We start from the raw sequence: 21,693 nt of genomic DNA on the forward strand, positions 1-21,693 counted from the left end.
AAAATGACCGATGAAAGAGCGAAAAAACCCGGAATGAGGGCTGAGAAAAAAAGACTCTTTAGGACAGCCGACCAACACGGTCGACGGACGAACCCTAGGTACGAGCGGCGCGCGGCCCCTGGCGGCGGTCATGGAGGCCGACCGCCCTGAGGGCGGCACGCAAGTGCATAAGCGGCGGCGGCTAGGGTTTAGAATTGACTTGCAATAGATATCATGTTAGAAGGAAGAAAGAATTGATGAAATAGTTGTTGTATTGCTTGAGCCTCATGGGCATATATAAGTACAATCATCTACTTGAAGTATAATACAAGTCAGAACAAATTCCAATCTATCTTGTCTTTCTTAATAAACATTATACTCAGCATTTATAAGTCATCCTTTTTACATGGATCCTATCACCTTTACATAAAAAACAAAATAAAAAAGTATAATCAAATGACTTATAAATCAGATAACAACTAAACCAACGTGACTTATAAATCATTGATTTTAAGTCACCTGACTTATAAGTCAGGTGATTTGTTAAAACCAAACAGGGGTCACCTGACTTAAGTATTTGTTAAAACCAAACAGGGGCCTTAACATGTTCACACTTATCATGTCTGAGAAGGGCAAAGTGAGTGCCGACGTCGGCCACGCGGCCACCACGCCGCACCCGCGCGTCGCTTTCCCTTGTACCAGCGCCCGGGACGCGGCTGATCTCCACTTCCCTTCTTATTTCTTCTTCTTCTTCCCCTTGTGTGCTTCTCTTCTCTAACCTCACCCGCTCCTGCTCCCCTCGAATCTGAGCTGACCCACTCTACTCCACCACTCAGCAAGCTGTACCCACGAGAGCGCGCGACCACGCATACCGTCGGTAGCCCACTCTGCTGCGCGACCTCCGAAACGAAGCGCCAGATTTGATTACCTCGCCGTCCGAGGAGGTCGCAGCTCGACCGGCGCCGGGCACAACCTGATTGGATCGGATCCGTGGACCTTGGCATAGGTCATTTTCTCTATCTTGTTCTTTGCTACCTCCAACCAAGCTTATGCGGATCTTAGAGGAAATTTATCATCATTAGCTCTCGGGTATTACTATCATGTTATCGTGTCAGTTCTATGTGGTTCCCCTAATGTGTGCATGTATCAGCCTTGCGATCTTGGTGCACAAGTTAGCTGTACTTAATTTATATATTTTCACTCTGTCTAGTTTCTACTCTCCAGTAGGAGTATATGACAGTACAGTTCGTCAGCTAGTTGCTCCGTTTTTGCCTTTCCCTTCATATAAGTATAGTATATATTTCCTAGTATATTCTAGCGTTGCATTTTATGCTGATTGGAATGTGTCTATGTAGCCTATGGTTCGTCAACCCTGTGGCTTTGGTTCCATTTGCTCATCCCTGAAATCACCGATAGCCTTGGCGCAGTTGTTGGTTGAACAGACTATATGATTCTCCATCATGTAGCGAATTGAATTGATAGTGACAGAACGTTGTAAATGCAGGTCATTCTGGTTCTTGGAGGTTATTGCTAGCCCATCTCGAATTAGATATGGAGGTAGAGAAGAAGTCAAAGGATGAGTTACATCTCAAGATTAAGAGTAAGGACAAGTCCTCGGTGAATGAGGAGGACGAGAAGGAGATCGAGATAGAAATCGACGCCAAGGTTGTGGAGAAGGAAGAGGTGTCCAGTGATGGTTCAAAGTCTGCAGGCAAAGTTAAGGAAACCAAAAAAGAAGGGAAAAACAAGTCAGAGAAGCATGTAGATGAACATGAAGACGATCAGAAGGCGAGTAAGAAGAAGGAAAATAAGGCAGAGAAACATGAAGATGGTAAGAAGGAAAAGAAGAAGTTAGAGAAGCATGAAGATGACGGGAAGACTAGTAAGAAGGATAAAAAGGAGAAGGATGAGAAAAAGAAAGAAGATGGCGAAGGCTCAGAAAAGGAGAAGGCCAAGAAAGGGAAAGATAAGAAGAGCGAGAGCAAAGAGAAGGATAAAATTAGCGTCAAGGAGACTGGAGCTGATGCAGATGACAGTAGCCCCAAGAACAAAAAGAAGGATAAGGACAAGGCAAAGAAGAAGGATGAAAGCGATGAAAAACAAGAGAAAGACAAAGAGAAGGAGGAACATGAGAACAAGAAGAAGCATGTAGAAGTGGGTCAGGCAAGAGAAATCAAGCTACAAGATAATGAGTCGGCGAAGAAAGAAACTGATGCTTCTGAAGAGAAGAAGGATGGCACGGACAAAGCAAAGGATAAAAGAAAGAGAGACAGTGCGAAGAAGCAAGATGAACATAAGGAAATCGGTGACAAGGACGAACAAGGTAACAAGAAAGATACAGAGAAGAAGGACAAGAAGAAAGATAAAACCGACAAGAAGGGGGAAGGCAAGAAGAAGGATGGCGATGATGAGAAGGAAGAAGGTAAGAAGGACAAAGAAGCGAAGGAGAAGAAGAAAGATAAGACCGACAAGGAAGAAACTAAGAAGAAAAAGAAGGATGGTGAGGATGGGGAGGAAGAAGGTAAGAAGAAAGACAAAGAGAAGAAGAAAGACAAGGGCGGCAAGGAGAAGACCGACGATCTGGCAAAGCTTAAGAAGAAGCTGGAGAAGATCGACGCAAAGTTACAAGACCTACATGCTGAAAAGGAAGACATCCTAAGGCAGCTGAAGGAGCTCGAAGAGGGAATGACCACTGAAGAGAAGAAGCCTGTACAGATAGTGGAAGCGAGTGGCAAGGCCAAGTCCAAGGAAGATGATCTTGTTACTGCACCCTAATCTTCTGGAAATCTTTGACTTGTTGACACTTGCTGTGATCTTATGGTTGTAACGCGAATAATTTCTGATCTGGGTACGTGCACACGTTTCTGTGTGCGGTACAGAACTCTCTCTATATACATATACAGCTTGAGTGTAACAATATAAACGCCCAGAAAAATAAAATGAACCCATTGAACATGTTTGCTCCCCTGGTCCTTTCGTTATGCATCTGCTAACATGTTCTTTGTAGCTGGAATTCCGCTGCATATCTCTACCCGGTGGTAGTGCAGTCGGACTCGGCTGAAGCTCTTTCAGTTCTATCTAGCAATGGTCTCATAAGATCAGCGTATGGTCAGTTAATCCTGGAGATAAGGAGTTGATGAGTAGGAGGGAGAATAGTGTTGCAGATCGGTTGGCCAATTATAGCCGCACCGAGAGAACCACAGCTATGTGAGTACACTCGATTCCACCTTGTATTGAGGATTTGTGGCCTCTTAATTGTAGCACTGTGACAGTGCAATAAAAACTCCCTTCTCCCCGGTAAAAAGAAGAAAAAAGAAAAGAAAAGAAAAGAAAATGAAAGCTCTGGTCTTCACTGATTGACCCAGCAGCGACACTTGCGTCAGTATATATCTTGTACTCTCTACCTATGTTCTGCGCTTTATACCTTACTAATGAGACCTGGCATTGTGATGAATTTTCTTTTTCTTTCTTTCTTGACCATCACAGGTTGAATTATATGACGTATGCACCTCCTAGCATCATGATTTTTTCTATTATCTCGTTGCGCTCTATCAGTCTCAATAAAATTATACCCCCTCTGTTCCTAAATAAAATTATAGTCCCTCTATTCCTAAATATAAGATGTTTTGGCGGTTCAATTTCAACTATCTCAATAAAATTATACTTCCTCTGTTCCTAAATAAAATTAGTCCCTCTTTTCCTAAATATAAGATGTTTTGGCAGTTCAATTTCAACTACCAAAACATCTTATATTTAAGAACAGAGCATCCACGGATGGTAAACCGAAAGACTACATTTTAACTTGCTTTTTCTGAAAAAAAAACATTATCAAACTATGAATCACATTACATTACATTACATTACACAAATAGGGAGGTCCCATGACCATGTCTCATTATGCTCCAAGTATACATCTTCCATTTGTTTACTCTCATCGTTTTGCCTATTTGAGTCACAAATACCGTGTATCCATCCATCAGTCTAGTACTCCCTCCGTTTCTAAATATTTGTCTTTCTAGAGATTTCAACAAGTGACTACATACGGAGCAAAATCAATGAATCTACACTCTAAAATATGTCTATAACTCTATATACATTCGTATGTGATAGTCCATTTAAAATCTCTAAAAAGACAAATATTTAGGAACACGAGGGAAGTACAAAATGTTACCTAAGAACTATGTACTGTAAGTCCGTGCCTGAATGAAATTATCGAACAAATGTGGCACAACCAAACAAAATTCTGTTATAGTCGAATTGTACATGCGTTAACAAGTGGATCAGTACCTTCTAGTATGCCCAGAGTACTATGCAAGAAGTATACCTTATAATGCTATCATTATAATTTACTTTGCCAAATGTGAAATTCGTCTGTATTTATTTGGAACCCACTAGAGTTTCCAAATACTTCTCCACATTGTCCAAGCCACACAGCTCCTTCACCACAGGCATGATTGCCGGAACTTCCAACTCAAAGAACGAAGGTGAAGACGGTCCAGACCCACAACAGTGGAGTTCCTTCCTTGCTGCGGCAATTGCATCCCTTGTTGCGCAGTGAACTGAAGCTGCAAGGAGCAAAGGCGGCTCCCCAGATGCTGTGACAAACACCAAGTCAACAAGGCAAAAGATAAATAAATCATAAACGATCTCTACCAAATGTTCTTTTTTTTTTGAACTTAATACCATCTTATCCCTGCTAGGAGCCTAGAAAGCAAAATACAACTATCCGTTTGTTATATGCCCATAGATGTCACAACAGGGGAGAAACCGAATACCTTTTGAAGACAGCACTCTCTTCTTGTGGAATCCACTGTTGCGCAGCTCAACATTAAACTGTTTAGGGATGGTGTCCACGGTTGGGATCTTGTATGTCCAAGTCCCGTCCGAGACAACCAGCCCATCCGTATTGGTCACATATTCCTCACTCATGAAATAACCAATTCCCTGAACAAAGGCCCCTTCCACCTGAAGTGCCATAATAGGACAGCAACAAAAGATATTAAAACACCATTAATGCAAATCAACATCAGAATGAAATGGGTTTCTATGTCCATCTCTGTGGACTTAAAGAAATGAGCAATCAATGCACTAGACAGTAAACCAATACTAGAAGATAGCATAAAACACAAATAATGTAGGTCTGTAGCATCCCATGAAACTACATTGTAATTAATTGATGACCTGCTACCTGAAATGACTCGAAGATGCATCTTTGGAAAGTTAACAAATATAGACAGGTTAGAGTAGAGTGAGACAAATTATACCCACCTGCCCCATGTCCACAGCAGGATTTAAGCTCTGGCCACAGTCATATATAAGATCACTGCGCAAAACTGTAGTTGCTCCCGTGAGAAGATCAATCTCTGCCTGTAAATTCCCGCTATGAATATCTTAATGTATGCAAAGGCGTGTGTATTTCAAATTTGTACATCTATAGCAGCAGCTTACTGGCATATCTGAAACTAAACAACTAAAGTAAACTAAGTTGTAAGGATACCTCACTAGCAGCAGCTCCGTAGTTTAGGTATGAACCAGAAGCCCCAGGAATGTAATATTCTCTTGCTGACAAATCCACACCAACCATTTTTGCCTGCACAACGGAACGTCGCGACACCTTAAGGTCATTGACTACATTACTGAGTAATGTAATTGGGCACACATAACTATAGAAGCCAATGATGCACAAATTTCTACGGATGACTAATTTTTGTGAGAACAACACAATAACATCCTGATAATAGTTGCTATTAACTGAAGTTATCATCTTATCAATACCTGTGAAATTAGTCCATCCCATGAAACTTTGCCATGCTTTTCTTGCAATTGCTCCTTGAGTGATTTCAGCCTGTCAACCATGATATTGCAGGCAAGTCGAACTGCTTCACAGCTGCATTCTGATGTGGTACTCCCTGTGGTCCACCCTCCCTGTACCACACTTAACGTGTCTGCTTGAATAACTCGTACTCTTTCCAACAGGTCTTGGCTTCGATCAGCCCACAACTGTCCAAGACCAAATGCTGCCATCTGCTTCACTTTTGTCCAAAGTCCCTGGCCTAACTCAATGCCTCCAACTTCAACAACAATGGATCCATCGTTAAGAATAGACACCTTTCCAGGTGTCGGTCGAGATAACACTTTATGCACTATCGGAACAAAAGAAAGTCCCCTCTTTTTCCACTGGCTGGTTTTGTTAAAGGTCTGGATTATTTCTGAACGATATTGGTAATTTGCTGATGCAGTCAACTGATTACAGATAGAGGGAAGTGTATACCCCAAGGCATTTTCCAGACACTCACTGTGAAACAAAGCAAGGCTCTCCACTGTGTGAATATTTCTCTGCCTTACCAAATTAGCATCAGTAGAGAGAACTGACGCGACATGCTCAATAATAGCTTCAGCAACATAAGAACCTTGCACTTCTCCAGGGCCCCGCATTGCAGACCGTGTTGAAATGTTTGTTTTGCAAATCTTTGCATCATATGAAAAGGCACCCCAATTATATTTCTTCAGTGCCTCTATGAAATTATGAGGAATAATTGGGCTAATGTCCATGGTCATTCCTGCATTTATGAACAAATCTACATGCAATCCTGTGACCTTCCCATCTGATTTGAATCCTATCGAATAGCATATTTTCATGGGATGCCGACCTCCAGTCATTATCATGTCAGTCTTGCGATCAAGATACATTCGAACAGGACGACGCAACTTAAATGCTGCAAGTGCACAGGCCGCCGCCACCTATAATTAACATACATATAATAAGTGTTCCGTTCTTTATGTAATTCAATAAACTGTTAAACAAAACTGCAGATTAAAAGGCTCGTGAAGCACCGAACTTAACAATGTTTAAATGAGTATGGTCTTCAAGTTTTTAGCACTTTAGCAGCAAGACTGCAGCCACCCCTGCCTCCTCCTATATGTAGCACTTGAAAACTTCACATGAAGTATGTCATTAAGAAAATGGCTAGATCAGAGTGAATCTTGTTAAAAGAGACAATTCGGCTTCAATATTCAGTGTAACAATGTCACAAGAGGAAACAATACGCTTTTAGTTGTGTTACAGCTGAAGCAATCTGTATGTTATGCTTATAAGGTGAAGATATGTGCAGATGTTCTATGTTCTTATTTGGGTGCGAGGATACTCAAAATTTCAGGATCACAGCGTCTGCATTTTAAAGCACAACTGATAGTTGGTAAACACAGCAGAGTTGAACATGCAACAGCACTTAGCTGATTTACCATTTGTACTTCACAGAAAGTGCTAAGCATAATCTGACAAAAATAAGACATGGTCTGCAGCATTTCAAAAGCTGTAAGAAATGATGGTATCGACACTTACTGGTAATGATCTAACAGCTTTTCCTCCGAAGCCACCACCAACTCTTCTAGTGATAACACGAACATTGTGACAAGGTAAACCGAGGCATGTTGCAATGTTATTTTGTGCTGCCTCAGGGCACTGACTTGAGCTATACACTACCATGCAATTATCCTCATCAGGTATGGCTAGAGCAGTTTGTGTTTCCATGTAAAAGTAATACTGTGAGTTAAGCTTCACCTGCACCAAGTGTTTGTAGCACAATGCGACAATATCAAAGATATATAAAGAATAACCGAATCTTATAAAAAGATACTCCCTCCGATCCAAAAAAAGTGTCGTGGTTTTAGTGCAAATTTGAACTAAAACCAGGACACTTTTTTTTTATCAGAGGGAGTACATAAGAAAGGACTAACCACCTATCAGGGGGGTGGGGGGTGATATGTCAATTGTTCAATAATTGTGGGGGTCGAGATTGAAAGGTTAGACAAGGAAACAACCCACAAGTAGGGAGACACAAATCAGAGGAAAAGGGAACATAAAAGGGAGGCACACTTGCAACATCCATTTAATGTAAACTACTCTAGGGGCACTAAAACTCCGCCTATGTTGTCTCAACATATCCGGTCCCAAGCCCGGGTAAAGGAGGAGGGTTGTGATAGGCTTGGCGAGCCAACGTAAAAACTCAGCCACTCTATGGAGATGAAACCCAAAAGATTTCCGTTGGGGCGTAACCCTCTCAGCGACGCGCCACATCGGAACCCGGGTGTGGTGGCTCACCAAAGAACTAGCTATGGACAGGGGTGCGTGGAAGCTTGCTATCCATGTGCCAGAGCCATGAGTTGGTCGCAAGATCTTATGGGTTTCACCTCTAGCCTACCCCAACTTGTTTGGGACTAAAGGTTTTGTTGTTGTTGTTGTTGTACTCTAGGGGCACTAAGGGTGATTCAGCATTGCAGCAATAAATAATCTTTATTATATCTTTTACTATTAAAGGGGAGCTGGTGTCTGTATATAGGTTGGTGAAGCCTCCCCTTTTGTCTTGGTTTATTCCCCACCGATCCCCCTTCCACCGATCTTCCCCCTTACTGATAGTCTTGTCATTTTCCATGCACACCGATTTGTTTCCTTATCCATACCCCAGAGACGTTTCCGTTTTTACCATGCTTCCTTTTTTTTACAGTGGTTACCGTGTTTCCTTTGGTAAGTGTTCCCTCTTAACATTTGTCTTCGTATGTCTCCCATCCCCCCCGCATGTCTCTGCTGAGAATAAACCAGGATGCGATCCAATATTTCCACGTCTCTAAAAAAAAGCTATTTCCTCTTCCTACCCACAACTCCCACTTTATGCATGCTATAATCGGGGACATCCTCATTGTCTGTTTAGGCCTTGCACAATGCAAGATGCTTAGGAAGATGCTTAGTAAAATAAATCGAGTTTTTCTCAAGCATCAGTGCTTATCTCTACAGGAGGGGTGCCTAATTAAGCGTCTACCCTCTACAAATAAGCACCGGTGCTCAAGAAAAACGGGTTTATTTTTCTAAGCACCTCGCATTGTACAAGGCCTTACAAACCACCATGCCGGCAGACCTGCATGAGGTTTCGCAGCCCAGCGGTTACATCAGAAGCTGGGGGATCTCACCACTGCCACGGCTGCCACGGGTAGCAGCGACACACAGGAGGCGTGGCCATGGCTTGAGCGGCTGCGCAGGGGGTACGCGCACGAGGCGGGAAACCTGCGGCATCCATACACCTATGAGGTACAACTGCAAGGCGGGCCAGGGCACGTGCCGAGGTCGCGTGCATCGCCAACGAGGAGCACAAGGCCGCATAGCTTCCGCCGCGCAGATCAGGTCTGCCAAGCGCCGAGCCTTCAAGCTCTGTTGCCGCCAGACCGTCGTTGAAGCTGTATATGCTGATAATCTTAGGCAAGCTTTCATCAGGTACTTGTATGAAACAACCCTTTATAATCAATGGTGATTGTGCATATTTAATAGCTATTCCGTAGCAATGCACAAGTACTTAGCTACTCTCTCGATTCACTATTACAAGATGTTCTCACTTTTTTCTAAATCGGATGCATGTAGACATGTTTCAGTGTGTTTGTTCACTCATTTCAGTCCATATGTAGTCCATATTGAAATATCCAGAACATCTTATAATAGTGAACAGGTGTAGTAAATATCAAATTACGAGTTCATCACTCTTCATGGGCCAAACACCTACCAGTCTGCCACAGAACCATCTCATATAACAGGTGTACATGCGACCAATGAATACTAATGTTAGCCCAAGCTGAAACTCTTTACCTGACATAAGAATCAGTTCATCCACAGACTTTGGATGGGTATCAAGAAGATTCAACTTAGCATTAAAAATTATATGAGGTGTACCTCAGCTGAGTAGATCTTCTGATCGGCTTCTTCCATCCCTTTGGAAAAATCACCAACATTTTGCGGAAGAAGAAATGGTGGGGTTTCAAAATAACTGCATCTTCTAACTGCCTCCTCTATCGATAAAACTGGGCTATCCAAAGTTTCTGTGCTGTAGTTGACTACAGCTCGTTTGGCAGCTATATTGGCAAAATTTCGTGTTTCTGCAACCTAAAAATGCTAAAATCTTCAGTAATAGCTGGATTTAACGTTAACTCATGTTGTCAGAAATATAAACTTCATTAAAGGATACATATTTTTTCTTTTTGTTGAAAACTGTTGCAGATTTCTTCAAATCCAAACCATCAGAGCAAAAGCCATACCACGATACCAAGAGGTTCCCCAGCACACTGAGTAAGTGGATCGCCAAACAGAGGTTCAGGTCCAAATATAGTGTTGGCCCCAAAATTGCCACCCCCCTTTGGAATATCCTTAACAGTGATAACTGCCACAGTTTTCAGCTGCTCGAGAGAAGGGTCGAGCTCTATGCTATTCACATGAGCTAAAGGCTTTGTACTATATACAAATGCTCCATAAAGGCAGCCCTCTGGAGAAGGGATGTCATCCACATATACAGCCTCACCTATACATAATGTTTCTGTTATCAGCACTACAGTATACTTTATGCAAGATGAGAGTATGTAACTTCCACTGATTAAAATAGACACATAAATAAACTTGAAAGAAATGTTAAGAAAGGAATCATCAATGTATAGATAAGATGGAAGAAAGGAAGATAAACCATGTCAGTAAACAACACTAGCAAGAAAAACAACATGCTGCATAAAACAACTGCTAAGTTATCTATATAAATAGGGAAAGGTATATTTTTTGTCCCTAAACTCTCTCGAAAGTATAGAAATGGCCCCTCAACTCCAAAACCGGCAAACCTTAGTCCCTCAACTCTTCAAACCGGAATAGTTTAGTCCCTTCATGCGCCAAAAGCGGTTTGCATGCTGACACCACATGGTTTTGACCCGTCACCTGTGTGGCAATCTTTTTCCTTCCCATTTTAACTCAGCTGAGCATGAGCAACAGGAGAATGAGGTAGGCATGTATCTTGTGTGGCTCGTGGCATCAGGAACATGTGCATACAAAGCTAGCACATACAGAACAGTGCCAATGCTACTCACTCAGGCAGCTTTGCTAGAGCGAGCCGTTCAACACTAGGCCAATTTTTTAAATTTTTTTGACAAGTCGACGAATTGCATCGGCACAAGCAAGACGAGCCTGGCCAACACAACCGGTGGCGAACCGCAATGGCAGCCAGTGGCCACGAGCAAGCGGCGAAGCTGCGGCACCATGCTGCAGGCGTGTGCAAGTGCAAGTGGGCTCTCCCCTCTGTGACGCGCATGAACACAACCGCGTGCAACACATGCCTCAACATTGCGACATCAGGATCTCAATCCTGCTGGCGCGCCCGTGCCTCGTCGAGTTCGACCGCGATAGCGCTTGACATCCTCGCTTTGCCGTTGTCGTCCACGCCGAAAGCTACTCGGCGGAACGGCCTGCGCTAACAGCGAGCAGGGGTGCCCAGGACAGGTGCACGAGGCGGAGGCGTGCTGCGACAGGGGCGCTCTGTGCCACTGAGCCAGACTCCGGTGACCACCACGTCGGCGTCCCAAAGGGAGGAGAAGACATGCACCCGGCATCGCCATGGACCATGATGCCACCCGAGGGACCTCCCACAGTGACGCCAAGACGGTGCGATTGCCCCCAGCTCCGAGCATGGAAACCACGTGTGCTGGAGGAGGAAGAGCGCCAGACGACCTGGGGCAACACATGTTTGTGATATAGGCTCAGGGCGACGCAGAGACATCATCGGCACCGTCGCCAGCAATGGCGGAGGCATACCATGAGCACGAGGATGGTAACACGAGCAGCACTTCGCCGTGTTAGGAGCTCGCCTACGCCAAGGCCAATCTGCTGCGTGTTTCCCTGCTGCTAGCGAGCCTCGTAGTGCCACAGCTCCCCGGCTGTCTGCACCCTTTGCGTGCACCGCCGTGAGCCACACAAGCTTCACGTCTACCTCCTTCTCCTATTGCTCAGTGTGCGCCCACTGCTCGACGAAATGTCCAGCTGAGTTACAATGAGAAGGAAGAAGAAGGCTGCCACATAGGTGACGACCGGTCAAAACCATGCCAAGTCAGCATGAAAACCGCTTTTGCGTGTGAAGGGACTAATCTGGTTTGAGAAGTTAAGGGACTAATATTTGCCTGTTTTAGAGTTGGGGGACCATTTCTATACTTTCGAGAGAATTCAGGGACGAAAAATATACTTTTCCCTTACCTAAGTTCAAGATTACCAATGGCTACAACAAGAAATATGTGAAGCTCGTACCAGAGGCTTGGAGTTCTGCTCCAACTTTCTTCGCTGGTATGCCAACTGGGAGATAATCTTTACTGATTTCAACTATCTGCTTGCAAGATTCAAGTATGTGGTCATTGTTATGCAGACCAGATTTCACACTATTGGTCTCCTTAAGTGACAAGTCAATATCTGCACTGGGTGGACAATTTGGATTTCCATTGGTATCAGAAGCAGCATGGCCATTTAGACGAGCTGATCTTGCAGGCTTCACATTTCGTTTGGTCATTGGGTAAAGAAAAGTAAACAGAAAGGCAACTGCCAAGCTTGACCTGTAAGCAGAATGTGTTGTGCCTTCTTTTGGAACAATGCTTTTCTTAAGAACGGTGCATGCTTCAAGCAGGACTGATGCACTAATGGGTTTACCAACTAAGTACTTCTCAACGTCTCTACCCCTGATAGCATGTCGGGTTCCAAATGCACCAAAAGCTAAATTTAGTTTTTCCAGTATTAAGCTTCCTGAACTTTCATCAGAGGAGATTTGAGCAAAGAAAGCGCAGTTAAGGTAAGCAACTGCATTTCCAAGAGGGCGCGGAGCAGCTCGGTATGTCTCAAATAGCAGTGAACTTTCTGTCTTATCTCCTGTCATATTTACAGCCCCAGCACTTGATGAGACATTGTCAGGAGTACAATGAGGAACAGAAATGCTTAACAGTAGTGTCTTGTAATTACACGGTGGCATTTCCAGGAACTCATCCAACGTGACATTCAATTTTCCTGATGATACCTGGATGCACACTGACGAACCAGCAGCAAGAAGAATAGTTGCAATATCAGAGGGAAATTCGTCCCTTTGAGCCATCACCAAATTTCCACCCAAGGTTGCCGTGTTCCGAACATAATGAGAGGACACCTTTTCCATGTGATCAGCAATCTTACCAAAGATGACATCCTTGCAGTCATCACCTTCTCGTCTTAAAATCTCAATAACCCGAGAGATCGATGTTGCAGCTCCAATTTGAACACCCTCGGAATCCTTGGATACTGAATTCAACTCTGGGATGTCTCTCAAGTCAATGTACCTATCATACACCTCTGCCTCCCTGTAAACACCAGAAGAGGTGTTGCCTGCGACCACCTTTGTGCCACTTCCATCAAATGAATCGGAAGCTATCAGCCTGTAGTACTCCTCCACACTCCGAGGTCGATGCCAAGAGCTCTCGCTTCCTGCCATTACCGTAGCCGACATACACTTATCAATCCTCAGAGAGGCTCTGATCTCAGCCTTGAGAAATTCTGGGAAAGCACCAATGCTCCCCTCCTTGTACGGTGGCAATTTGTCGACATGAGCGTCTCCCTTTTTCCAGAAGGAGTTGAGACCAAGGTCCTCCAAATCGACGTCTGCCGCGAAGCTCTTGCAGGCGTCGGCAATGGGGCGGTACCCCGTGCAGCGGCACAGGTTACCCACGACAGCGCGCTCCGCGTCAGCCGACGTGAGCCTCGAGAACCCCTCCCGCGGAGGCGGACCGGACCCCTTGCCCTCTGCGCCGGCTAGCGCGGCGGCGAGGGACATGCACATCCCGGGCGTGCAGAAGCCGCACTGCGAGGCGTGGAAGCCCGCGAATCGCGCGTGCACGGCGTGGAGCCCGTCGCGGCTGTTCCCGAGGCCCTCGGTGGTGGTGACCGCGCAGTGGTGGAGCCCGTGCACAAGGGTCAGGCACGAGCTCACGGCGGCGTGCGAGACCTGGTCGGCCGCCGCGTCGTACGTGGAGAGCAGCACTACGCACGCGCCGCACCCACCTGCAACCAAGTCCGAATGAAAACCCGCATTAACCTCGAATGGCGACGGCGACGGCCTCTGCCTAGGAGGAGAGGGAGGGGGTAAGTGCAAAGTGGTAGTGCGCACCTTCGCCGCAGCCGAGCTTGGGGCCGGTGAAGCGGGTGCGGGTGCGGATGAAGTCGAGGAGGGTGGCGCCCGGGTCGTCGCCACCGCGGAGCTCGAAGCGCTGGCCGTTGACGGCAAAGACCGCCGCGGACGGCGGCGGCTGCGGCGTCGAGGAAGCCATCGCGCGGAGGCGAAAAGGGGGGAGAGATTTGCGTGCCGGAATCCGATTCCCATGTGCTCGATCTCCTTATCTTAGTGAGCCTTCCACCCTTCCGTGTCGCAGTCTCGTCACTGTCTGCCTCGGCTGCGAGAGCTCGCGAAATTCCAAACAGAGAACAACCGACGGTGACACGCGAGAGCATGTGTCGCCTCCCCCGACCCCGGCGGCGTTGGTGGAGAGACGTGTCGTAGCAGCTGCAGGTGGGGCCAACGAATACGATGGACGGCGCATGGGGTGGAGTTGTTTGGGATCACTTGATTGACTGAATGAATATTTTAACTGCAATAACACGTGAGGGACGGCGTCACGGCGAAGACGAAGACGAAGCGGGTGTCCCGGTGCACGCGCGGTGGTTTCGACCATGCTCCGGCCGGACGAGTCTTGCCTGCTCCCGTCCCGTGCTCCCATCCATGCTCCCGTTCCACTCATTATCGATCGAACGGCTGGCCCAGTTTTCCTACCCCACGTCCCTTTTCTCGCCCAAAAAAAGGGAATCGACGTATTTCCGTTTCTCTCTCTCCCTCACGTAATACTCGCAACTGATTCTGGAGGGAAAATGTCCGCCAATCTAACTATTTTGCGCGCCAACTTAGAAACCGAGGTATGAGCCAAACCCTCACAAACGCTAGATCCTAAATCACAGGCGGAAGGATATTTGCAATCTGGAGCCTGACTGCATCCAACGAACAAATTTCAGGCAGATAGCAAAGTCTGCAAATATCAAGCCATCCGAGGTTTAAACAAAGGAAATTATTGCCCCGTATGGCTTCTTCAAGCAGTGATCATGGGAACCATGAACACGTCAATGGATCTCCAGGACCAGAAGTAAGAAATCTGACTCATATTCTTCTTGATCTCTTTTCAATGTTCTTGTCCTTCTTGTCGAACTGGTTACTTACTTTCTCCTGCTGACAAACAAATCAAAAATACTGATCATGATCGTGTAAGATCTATGCAAATCTGATTTCAACATTTGTACAACCATGTAGGAACAAAAGGAATAGCAGTTTTTCACAACTTAGTCAGGTCGTTCATGCTATTTCAACCTTATATATACAAGAATCTGTTATTCACGGCCTGCCGTACATAATAAAATCCGATGTCTAATTGTTGTTTTATCCATAATCAATATTAGTCTCACAAAATCAACATTATGATCTTTTACAGATGATTTAGATTCAAATAGTTGTACAACAATTTAGTTTACAAGTAGTATTCCAGTAGTGTGGCCATGTAGACACAAATGTAGTATGATTATGAGGACTGAATGGTTAGACTACAAAACTGCGACATGAATTGATTACTTGTGTCAAGGGCAACTAAAAGGTAATCTGTTTGTGAACCGTTTTTGAAAAATCTAACTGTCAACCATATGAGTATTAACTAAAGTGAATACTGACTCATATAGGATGTGCATGAAACTGCTCCTAGCAATGCAACAGATTGCATCGATGAAAGGGTACCAAAGGTTGGCATGCAATTTCTATCTGAAGAGGAAGCTTACTCCTTTTATAACAAGTATGCAAAAGCTATCGGTTTTAGCATCCGAAGAGGGAGTCAACATAAAGTAAAGAATTCTTCCGCCATACAGCAACGGACATTTACATGCTCCCGTCAAGGTATGGGCTGCTTGTATTTTGTTTTAGTTATATTACTTTTGGTTTCACCAAGATACTTATTTTAATTGACAGGATTCCGAGCAGAAGATAAGAGAGAGGATTCGTTCAGTTACAGTAGACCTGAAACACGATGTGGTTGTGAAGGCCATATGAAGATAAGTCTGAAAAGCGGATTATATTATGTCTACGAATTTGAGGCTGCACACAACCATAATCTTGCCACTGGAGACATGGCCTTATATTTAAGGTCCCAAAGGAAAGTGACGGAAGCACAAATAGCAAACGCTGAGGTCGCAAAGTCTGTAGGCATTTCGAATAAAGCAACTATTGATCTTATGGCCAAAGAAGCATGTGGACTTCCAAATCTTGGGTTTGCACCCGAAGATATGAAAAATCGTTTGTACTCTAAGAGAACACTGCAAGCAAAGAAAGGTGACACCGGGGGAGTGTTAGAATACATGGAGAAGAAGGTAAAAGAAGATCCCAATTTTTTCTATTCAATTCAAATTGACAAGGATGATCTGATAACTAATATATTTTGGGCTGACTCAAAATGATCTCAGACTATTCATTATTTGGTGATGTTATATGCTTTGACACCACATATAGGAAACTAGATGATGGGCGTCCATTTGGTTTAATTGTTGGGGTCAATAATCACAAGAAAACTACTGTCTTTGGTGCCACACTTCTCTATGATGAAACAGCTGAAAGTTTTGGTTGGCTTTTTAGAACATTTCGAACAGCTATGTCTGGGAAACATCCAAGGACAATCCTGACCGATGAAGATGCAGCAATGGCCAAGGCAATCAGTGTAGTCCTGCCTTGGTCTCAGCACAGACTTTGCGTGTGGCATATGAATCAAAATGCTTGCAAGCACCTTGCTGAGGTTGTTGAAGAATATAAGAAGTTCAATGCTGATTTTCAGCATTGTATATATGATATTGAGGAAGAAGACGATTTTATAAATGAATGGAATAGAATGCTGGACAGATATGGTCTACGTGACAATACATGGCTGCAAAGGCTGTTTGAGAAAAGGGAGCAATGGGCACTAGTGTATGGCAGAAATACATTCTCAGCCCACATGAGCACTACCCAAAGAAGTGAAAACATGAATAATGAGCTGAAGCGGTACATTAGTATTAAATATGACATGCTTACTTTCTTCGAGCATTTTGAGCGGCTAGTTGCAGATAAAAGATTTGTAGAGGTGAAGTGTGACTTCAAGGCGTCACAAACTACTCCCAAGCTGAAGGCAGTAGATAGCTATGTATTAAGGCAAGCTGCAACTACGTATACTCCAGAAATATTCAAGATGTTTGAGGAGCAAGTGCTTCGGACCCTCAACTATGACACATTTCTTTGTGATGATAGTGACAAAGAGCAGAAGGTTTATACAGTAAAATTTCATGGCACACAACGTGAGCATGTTGTCCGATTTGACCCGAACAAAGAGAAAGTCAATTGTAGTTGCAAGAAATTTGAATTTGCTGGAATCCTCTGCTCTCATTGCTTAAAGATACTTGATATTAATAATATCAAGCATATCCCTAAACAGTATGTATTGAATAGATGGACAATTGATGCCAAAGTGCTAGAGATAACAAGCAATCGCAATCTGCAAGAGGATTTAAAAGCAAGAATGTCTAACTTCTACAAAGACTTGTGCAGAATGTTTATCCACATAGCTGCTCGTGCCGCAGAGTCCGATGAAACATATGACATGGCTGCTAAATGCGCAGAGCAGCTAGCACGAGATGTGGAGAAATGCTTGAAAAATAGAACTGATCCAGATCCAAACCCAGATGTGGGTAATTCCTCTGTTTCAGAAGGTATATACTATACTACTACTTGCATGGAGTCTTTTCAAACTGATTCTTACATTTAACTTTATGGTTGCAGGTCCGAACATCGACTCTAGTAGAGTTTCAAAACATAACGAGGGGCTATGCAGGCCAAGAGGTATGAAGGTCAAGGAGAAGACCGTACGAGGATCAGCAAGACCCGTTGGTGCCTTGGAGAAAGCAAAAACAAATAAGAAAAAGAAGACAGATGATTCTTTACAACTACAACCTGAAATGCCTTTCACAATTCAAATGCCTATGTATAACCCAATCTTATTGGTATATAGGAAGTCTGCCCTTCTTAACTTTCTTATTTTCAAACTCCAGTGTTGCTAAGCTTGCTATTAATCTTCATAGGGTCATTTGGGAGAAAATATTGGACCAGGATCAGCAAGACCCGTTGGTGAGTTGGAGAAAGCAAAAAAAAAAGAAGAAAAAGAAGACCGCCGATTCTTTACAACTACAACCTGGAATGCCTTTGACAAACCAAATGCCGGGGTATCTACCACAGTACAACCCAGCCCAAATGGTATAAGAAGGCTACTTGTAAATTTTTCTCCTTTTTTAATCCTCAACGACCTAAGCTTTGCTATTTATTTGCATAGGGTCATCTGGGAGCTCTGCCAAATCATCTATACCCCTATTTGGCACAATATGGTCCTACCAGTGGTACCTCTACCCCTACGATGTTGCCAGGACAGAATCCATTCTTCCAACTACAGAATCCTACTAGTGGTACCTTTAACCCTACGATGATGCCAGCACAAAATCTATCATTATTCCAACAACAGACTCCTACCAGTGGTACCTCTACCCCTATGATGATGCTAGGACAGAATCTATCATCCTTCCAAGAAAATAATCTCACCATCGGTGCCTTTACCCCTACGATGATGCCAGGACAAGATCTACCATTCTTCCAACAGAAGCCTGCTTAATCGATGTTATAGAGTTTTATCTCATGTATTTGCTTGCAACTATATTAGAAACTATGAGTATACGACCATGGATTGAAGGATACTATCTATATTAATTAAACATATTTCACTTATTTTCTGTGTTACCATCTGTTCATAGCTTAAAGGACTATGAATGGAACACAGGAATTACGTTTCCACTTTTCATCTGTTGTAATTATTGTCAACTCATTATAGACAAGTTGCAAAACAAAGGTAGCCCTCAGATTGGATGAGATTAATAGGAATATTGTGATTTCTACTTTCTATACTGCTATACAAGCAATGTGAACCAAGATGCAGTTAGGCTTGGTTTGCATCAGGTATAAACTGTACATATTACCAACAACATTTTTTTGCCTAACCTGACAAGCAGACCAGTAGTCGATCACTGCGGTAATGAAGTGCCACTGTCACGCAGATCAGTATGAACTATCAACCCAAAAATATGACTTTGCATGCATCGATGAAAGGAGTAATTTGTTCACTTCACTGAACCGTCTTCTGGCCTCATCCTGTATGCAAACATCACCACCACTAGCTAATTAAATTTCAGTTTATTCAATCAGTACACAACATCATTAGTATTTTGTGCAATGCAAGACCTTTCCAAGACTGAATCCACTGCATTTAAACTATGCTTTCCTTTTGTTGCATCCTAAAATTAACCATCTTGTTAGAAAAAATAAATCAAGCTGAGCACCTTCAGTACGCACAGAACAATGATATAAATTAATTGTCAATTTAAACACAGCTAGCTAGGTATCCAGGACATGTAGAAGCTAATTTCGATCTACAATTTTGCACAACAAAAGTTGAGCTATTAAGAAATCTCTGTATGGACCAAATTAATTTGCAATATCCCCTTGTGCTTGTGTGCTCAAATACCAGTAGTTACATACAAAATAGCTCAGATCAGAGACTAAATGGCGAAGAAATCAGACTAGACATCTGAATTGTGCAGAAGTACAGAGGAGGAAGAGAGGGAGCGGGGCAAGCCAACCTCGGCAGGCACGGGAATGGTGCCACCGGCACCGAAGACGGCGCCACAAGCCTGGAATAGCCGCTAGAAGGGGGACACCCTCGTCGCTCGCCGCGGCCTCCGCCGCCGCCGCCGCGGCCACGACCTCCACTATCACCACCTCCATTATCCCCGCCCCGAGCTCCACCATCTCCGTCCCCATCACAGGCAACCCCAAGACCCGATCTTTGGCGCAAGAACGTACCATGAGGCGGAGGCTGCCTTGCGGCAGGAGAGGGACGACATCTGGGACGGGAACGGCGTCGACTGACTCACTGGATCTCTCCGCTGCCCACGCTCGGCTGTCGGAAGGTGAGGAGAAAGGGGAAGGAGGGGAACGTATTGGGTACAGGGGAAATACGGGAGCACGGCGACTTTTTTTTGGGCCAGAAAAGGGACGTGGGAGACGAAAACTGGCCCAGCCGTTCGATCGAGAACGAGTGAAAGCGGAGCACGAATGGGAGCACCGGACGGGAGCAGGCAAGCCTCGTCCGCTCCGGCCACGTGACGACGTCCACCTCCGCGACCAATCCCACTCGACAAAAGCCTAAATATTGGCCTTACTTGGTTCATAAAATAGAAATATCATAAAAATAGAAATATTATAAAAGATAAAATGACATGTATCTCAAATTCTATAGTAAAAAAAGCATTGATGTATAGAATAAAAAAAATTCATCGAGTCAAGGCTAATGTTTTCTTTCTTTAAAATGCGAAGGGTTAATTTCTATAAAGTTGAGTCATCTATTTTGAAACGGAGAGAGTACAAAATAAAATTTCATTCCTACAAGGTTTCACAAGAATTTTTCTTTTGAGAATCATATCCTATAGAATTCCTACAACCAAAGGAGATGGTACTCCGCCCGTCAAGTGTCGCAAATCAAAGTGTGATCTGACTTAGAGCATCTACATCCGGGCGTCCCCCCCTCCAAATGGCACGGTCACTGACCGGTCAAAAAATCTGACCCAGGTGTGTCTCTCAAACTGGTCGTCTGGGTTGTCCCGCCCAAATCTAAGGAGGGTTTGCGAAGGCCCGGGCACGTTCGTCACGCTAGACCGGCTAGCCGTGGCCCACCTCGGTGCCACATAAATCCCAAATTCGGACGAACTCTAGACCACAATCCACTCCACTTCGCTCTCTCTCGCTCTCTCTCTCTCTCTCTCTCTCTCTCTCTCTCTATATATATATATATATATATATATATATATATATATATCCGTCTCCTCCTCTTTTCGTCTGTCCCATGGCGAGCGACGGCGGCAATGCCGCCAACGACGACGTGGAGGAGATTGCCCTCTGCACCGCGCTATGCCGGTTGGCCCTTGACCGGGGGCGGCAGTAGCGGAAGCTCAGGCTCCGCGCCGGCACCCGTCGCCCGGCTACGCAGTGAGGGCGACGTCACCGCGTCCGAGCGTACCCCGGTCGCTTTGCACCCATGCAGGTATGCCGCTCGTAAGATCCTACTCTACCAGCGCCGGAAAGCGTCCCCAACCACCACTTTGTACTCGTCCCCTCGACGATGCCGGCACAGATGAGGGCGCCTGAATATGAGTTGCGGGCCGCACACCGCAAGCGGTAACGGGCGAGGGAGAGGACAGCGGCAAGGGATGAGTTGGTCATGCGCGCATTGGTGGATCCGGAGGATGCACTGCTCGTGTCGGTCCTACGACGCTCCCCCACATTGGTGGAGACCAACGCATCGTGGCTCCACTGTAGAAATGCCAAAGTGCTCCAGCTAGCCATCAAGCAATTAGAGCGCGAAGCAACGGCGAAGGTGGCAGGCAAGGCGAGGGCGCTCCGGCTGGCCTAGGACTATCTGGGATGAACTTTGATCGTGTCGCCCTGTTCAAGAATTCATCCGATTAACCAGTTAACTTGCCGATTAATCCCTACTCATAGGGTCACCGAGTAGCCGATAAACTGATAAATCATCCGATTAATTGATTAAATGGCCGATTAACTTGTCGATTAGCCTATTAATCCCCTACTCGCCAGCCAACCGAGCAGTTACCAGTTAACGATTTCCTCAACAATGTCGTGTCGGATGACTAATGTAATTGCTAAGTAGTATGTGAAATTTAGTCTGTTTGTTGCTATTAAGTGT

At 44.8% G+C, this 21,693-nt stretch overlaps 2 protein-coding genes across 4 annotated transcripts; one reads left to right on the forward strand and one right to left on the reverse strand.

Moving 5' to 3' along the window:
- Positions 1-703: 703 nt before the first annotated feature.
- LOC125537381 (myb-like protein X) lies at positions 704-2,934 on the forward strand. The gene is made up of 2 exons (XM_048700687.1): positions 704-985; positions 1,484-2,934. Exon 2 carries the CDS (start codon positions 1,531-1,533, stop codon positions 2,752-2,754), a length of 1,224 nt encoding a protein of 407 aa, XP_048556644.1. The 5' UTR covers positions 704-985; positions 1,484-1,530; the 3' UTR covers positions 2,755-2,934.
- A 1,228-nt stretch (positions 2,935-4,162) lies between these two features.
- Positions 4,163-19,944, reverse strand: LOC125537379 (indole-3-acetaldehyde oxidase-like). 3 transcript variants are annotated; one of them, XM_048700684.1, is made up of 12 exons: positions 19,571-19,944; positions 18,933-19,082; positions 13,947-15,050; positions 12,074-13,840; positions 10,057-10,316; positions 9,695-9,904; positions 7,322-7,540; positions 5,755-6,720; positions 5,477-5,569; positions 5,248-5,346; positions 4,755-4,944; positions 4,163-4,574 (listed from the first exon to the last, which is right to left on the reverse strand). In XM_048700684.1, exons 3-12 carry the CDS (start codon positions 14,104-14,106, stop codon positions 4,357-4,359), a joined length of 4,182 nt encoding a protein of 1,393 aa, XP_048556641.1. In that variant the 5' UTR covers positions 14,107-15,050; positions 18,933-19,082; positions 19,571-19,944; the 3' UTR covers positions 4,163-4,356. The 3 variants fall into 3 exon arrangements, with proteins under 3 accessions (XP_048556641.1, XP_048556642.1, XP_048556643.1); XM_048700685.1 differs by having other exon boundaries at positions 13,947-15,053; XM_048700686.1 differs by lacking the exon at positions 18,933-19,082.
- Between the last annotated feature and the right edge of the window lie 1,749 nt (positions 19,945-21,693).

The sequence above is a fragment of the Triticum urartu genome, chromosome 2 (genome assembly GCF_003073215.2).
Source record: "Triticum urartu cultivar G1812 chromosome 2, Tu2.1, whole genome shotgun sequence".
NCBI classification, from domain to species: Eukaryota; Viridiplantae; Streptophyta; class Magnoliopsida; order Poales; family Poaceae; genus Triticum; species Triticum urartu.

Coding starts and splice junctions, on each gene's coding strand:
- LOC125537379 (XM_048700686.1), bottom strand. CDS start 14,106: ATGGCTTCCTCGACGCCGCAGCCGCCGCCGTCCGCGGCGGTCTTTGCC. Junction 10,317..12,073: donor AGCAGAACTCCAAGCCTCTG/GTACGAGCTTCA, acceptor CATTATGTATAG/GTGAGGCTGTATATGTGGAT. Junction 5,570..5,754: donor GGGATGGACTAATTTCACAG/GTATTGATAAGA, acceptor TCCGTTGTGCAG/GCAAAAATGGTTGGTGTGGA.
- LOC125537381 (XM_048700687.1), top strand. CDS start 1,531: ATGGAGGTAGAGAAGAAGTCAAAGGATGAGTTACATCTCAAGATTAAG.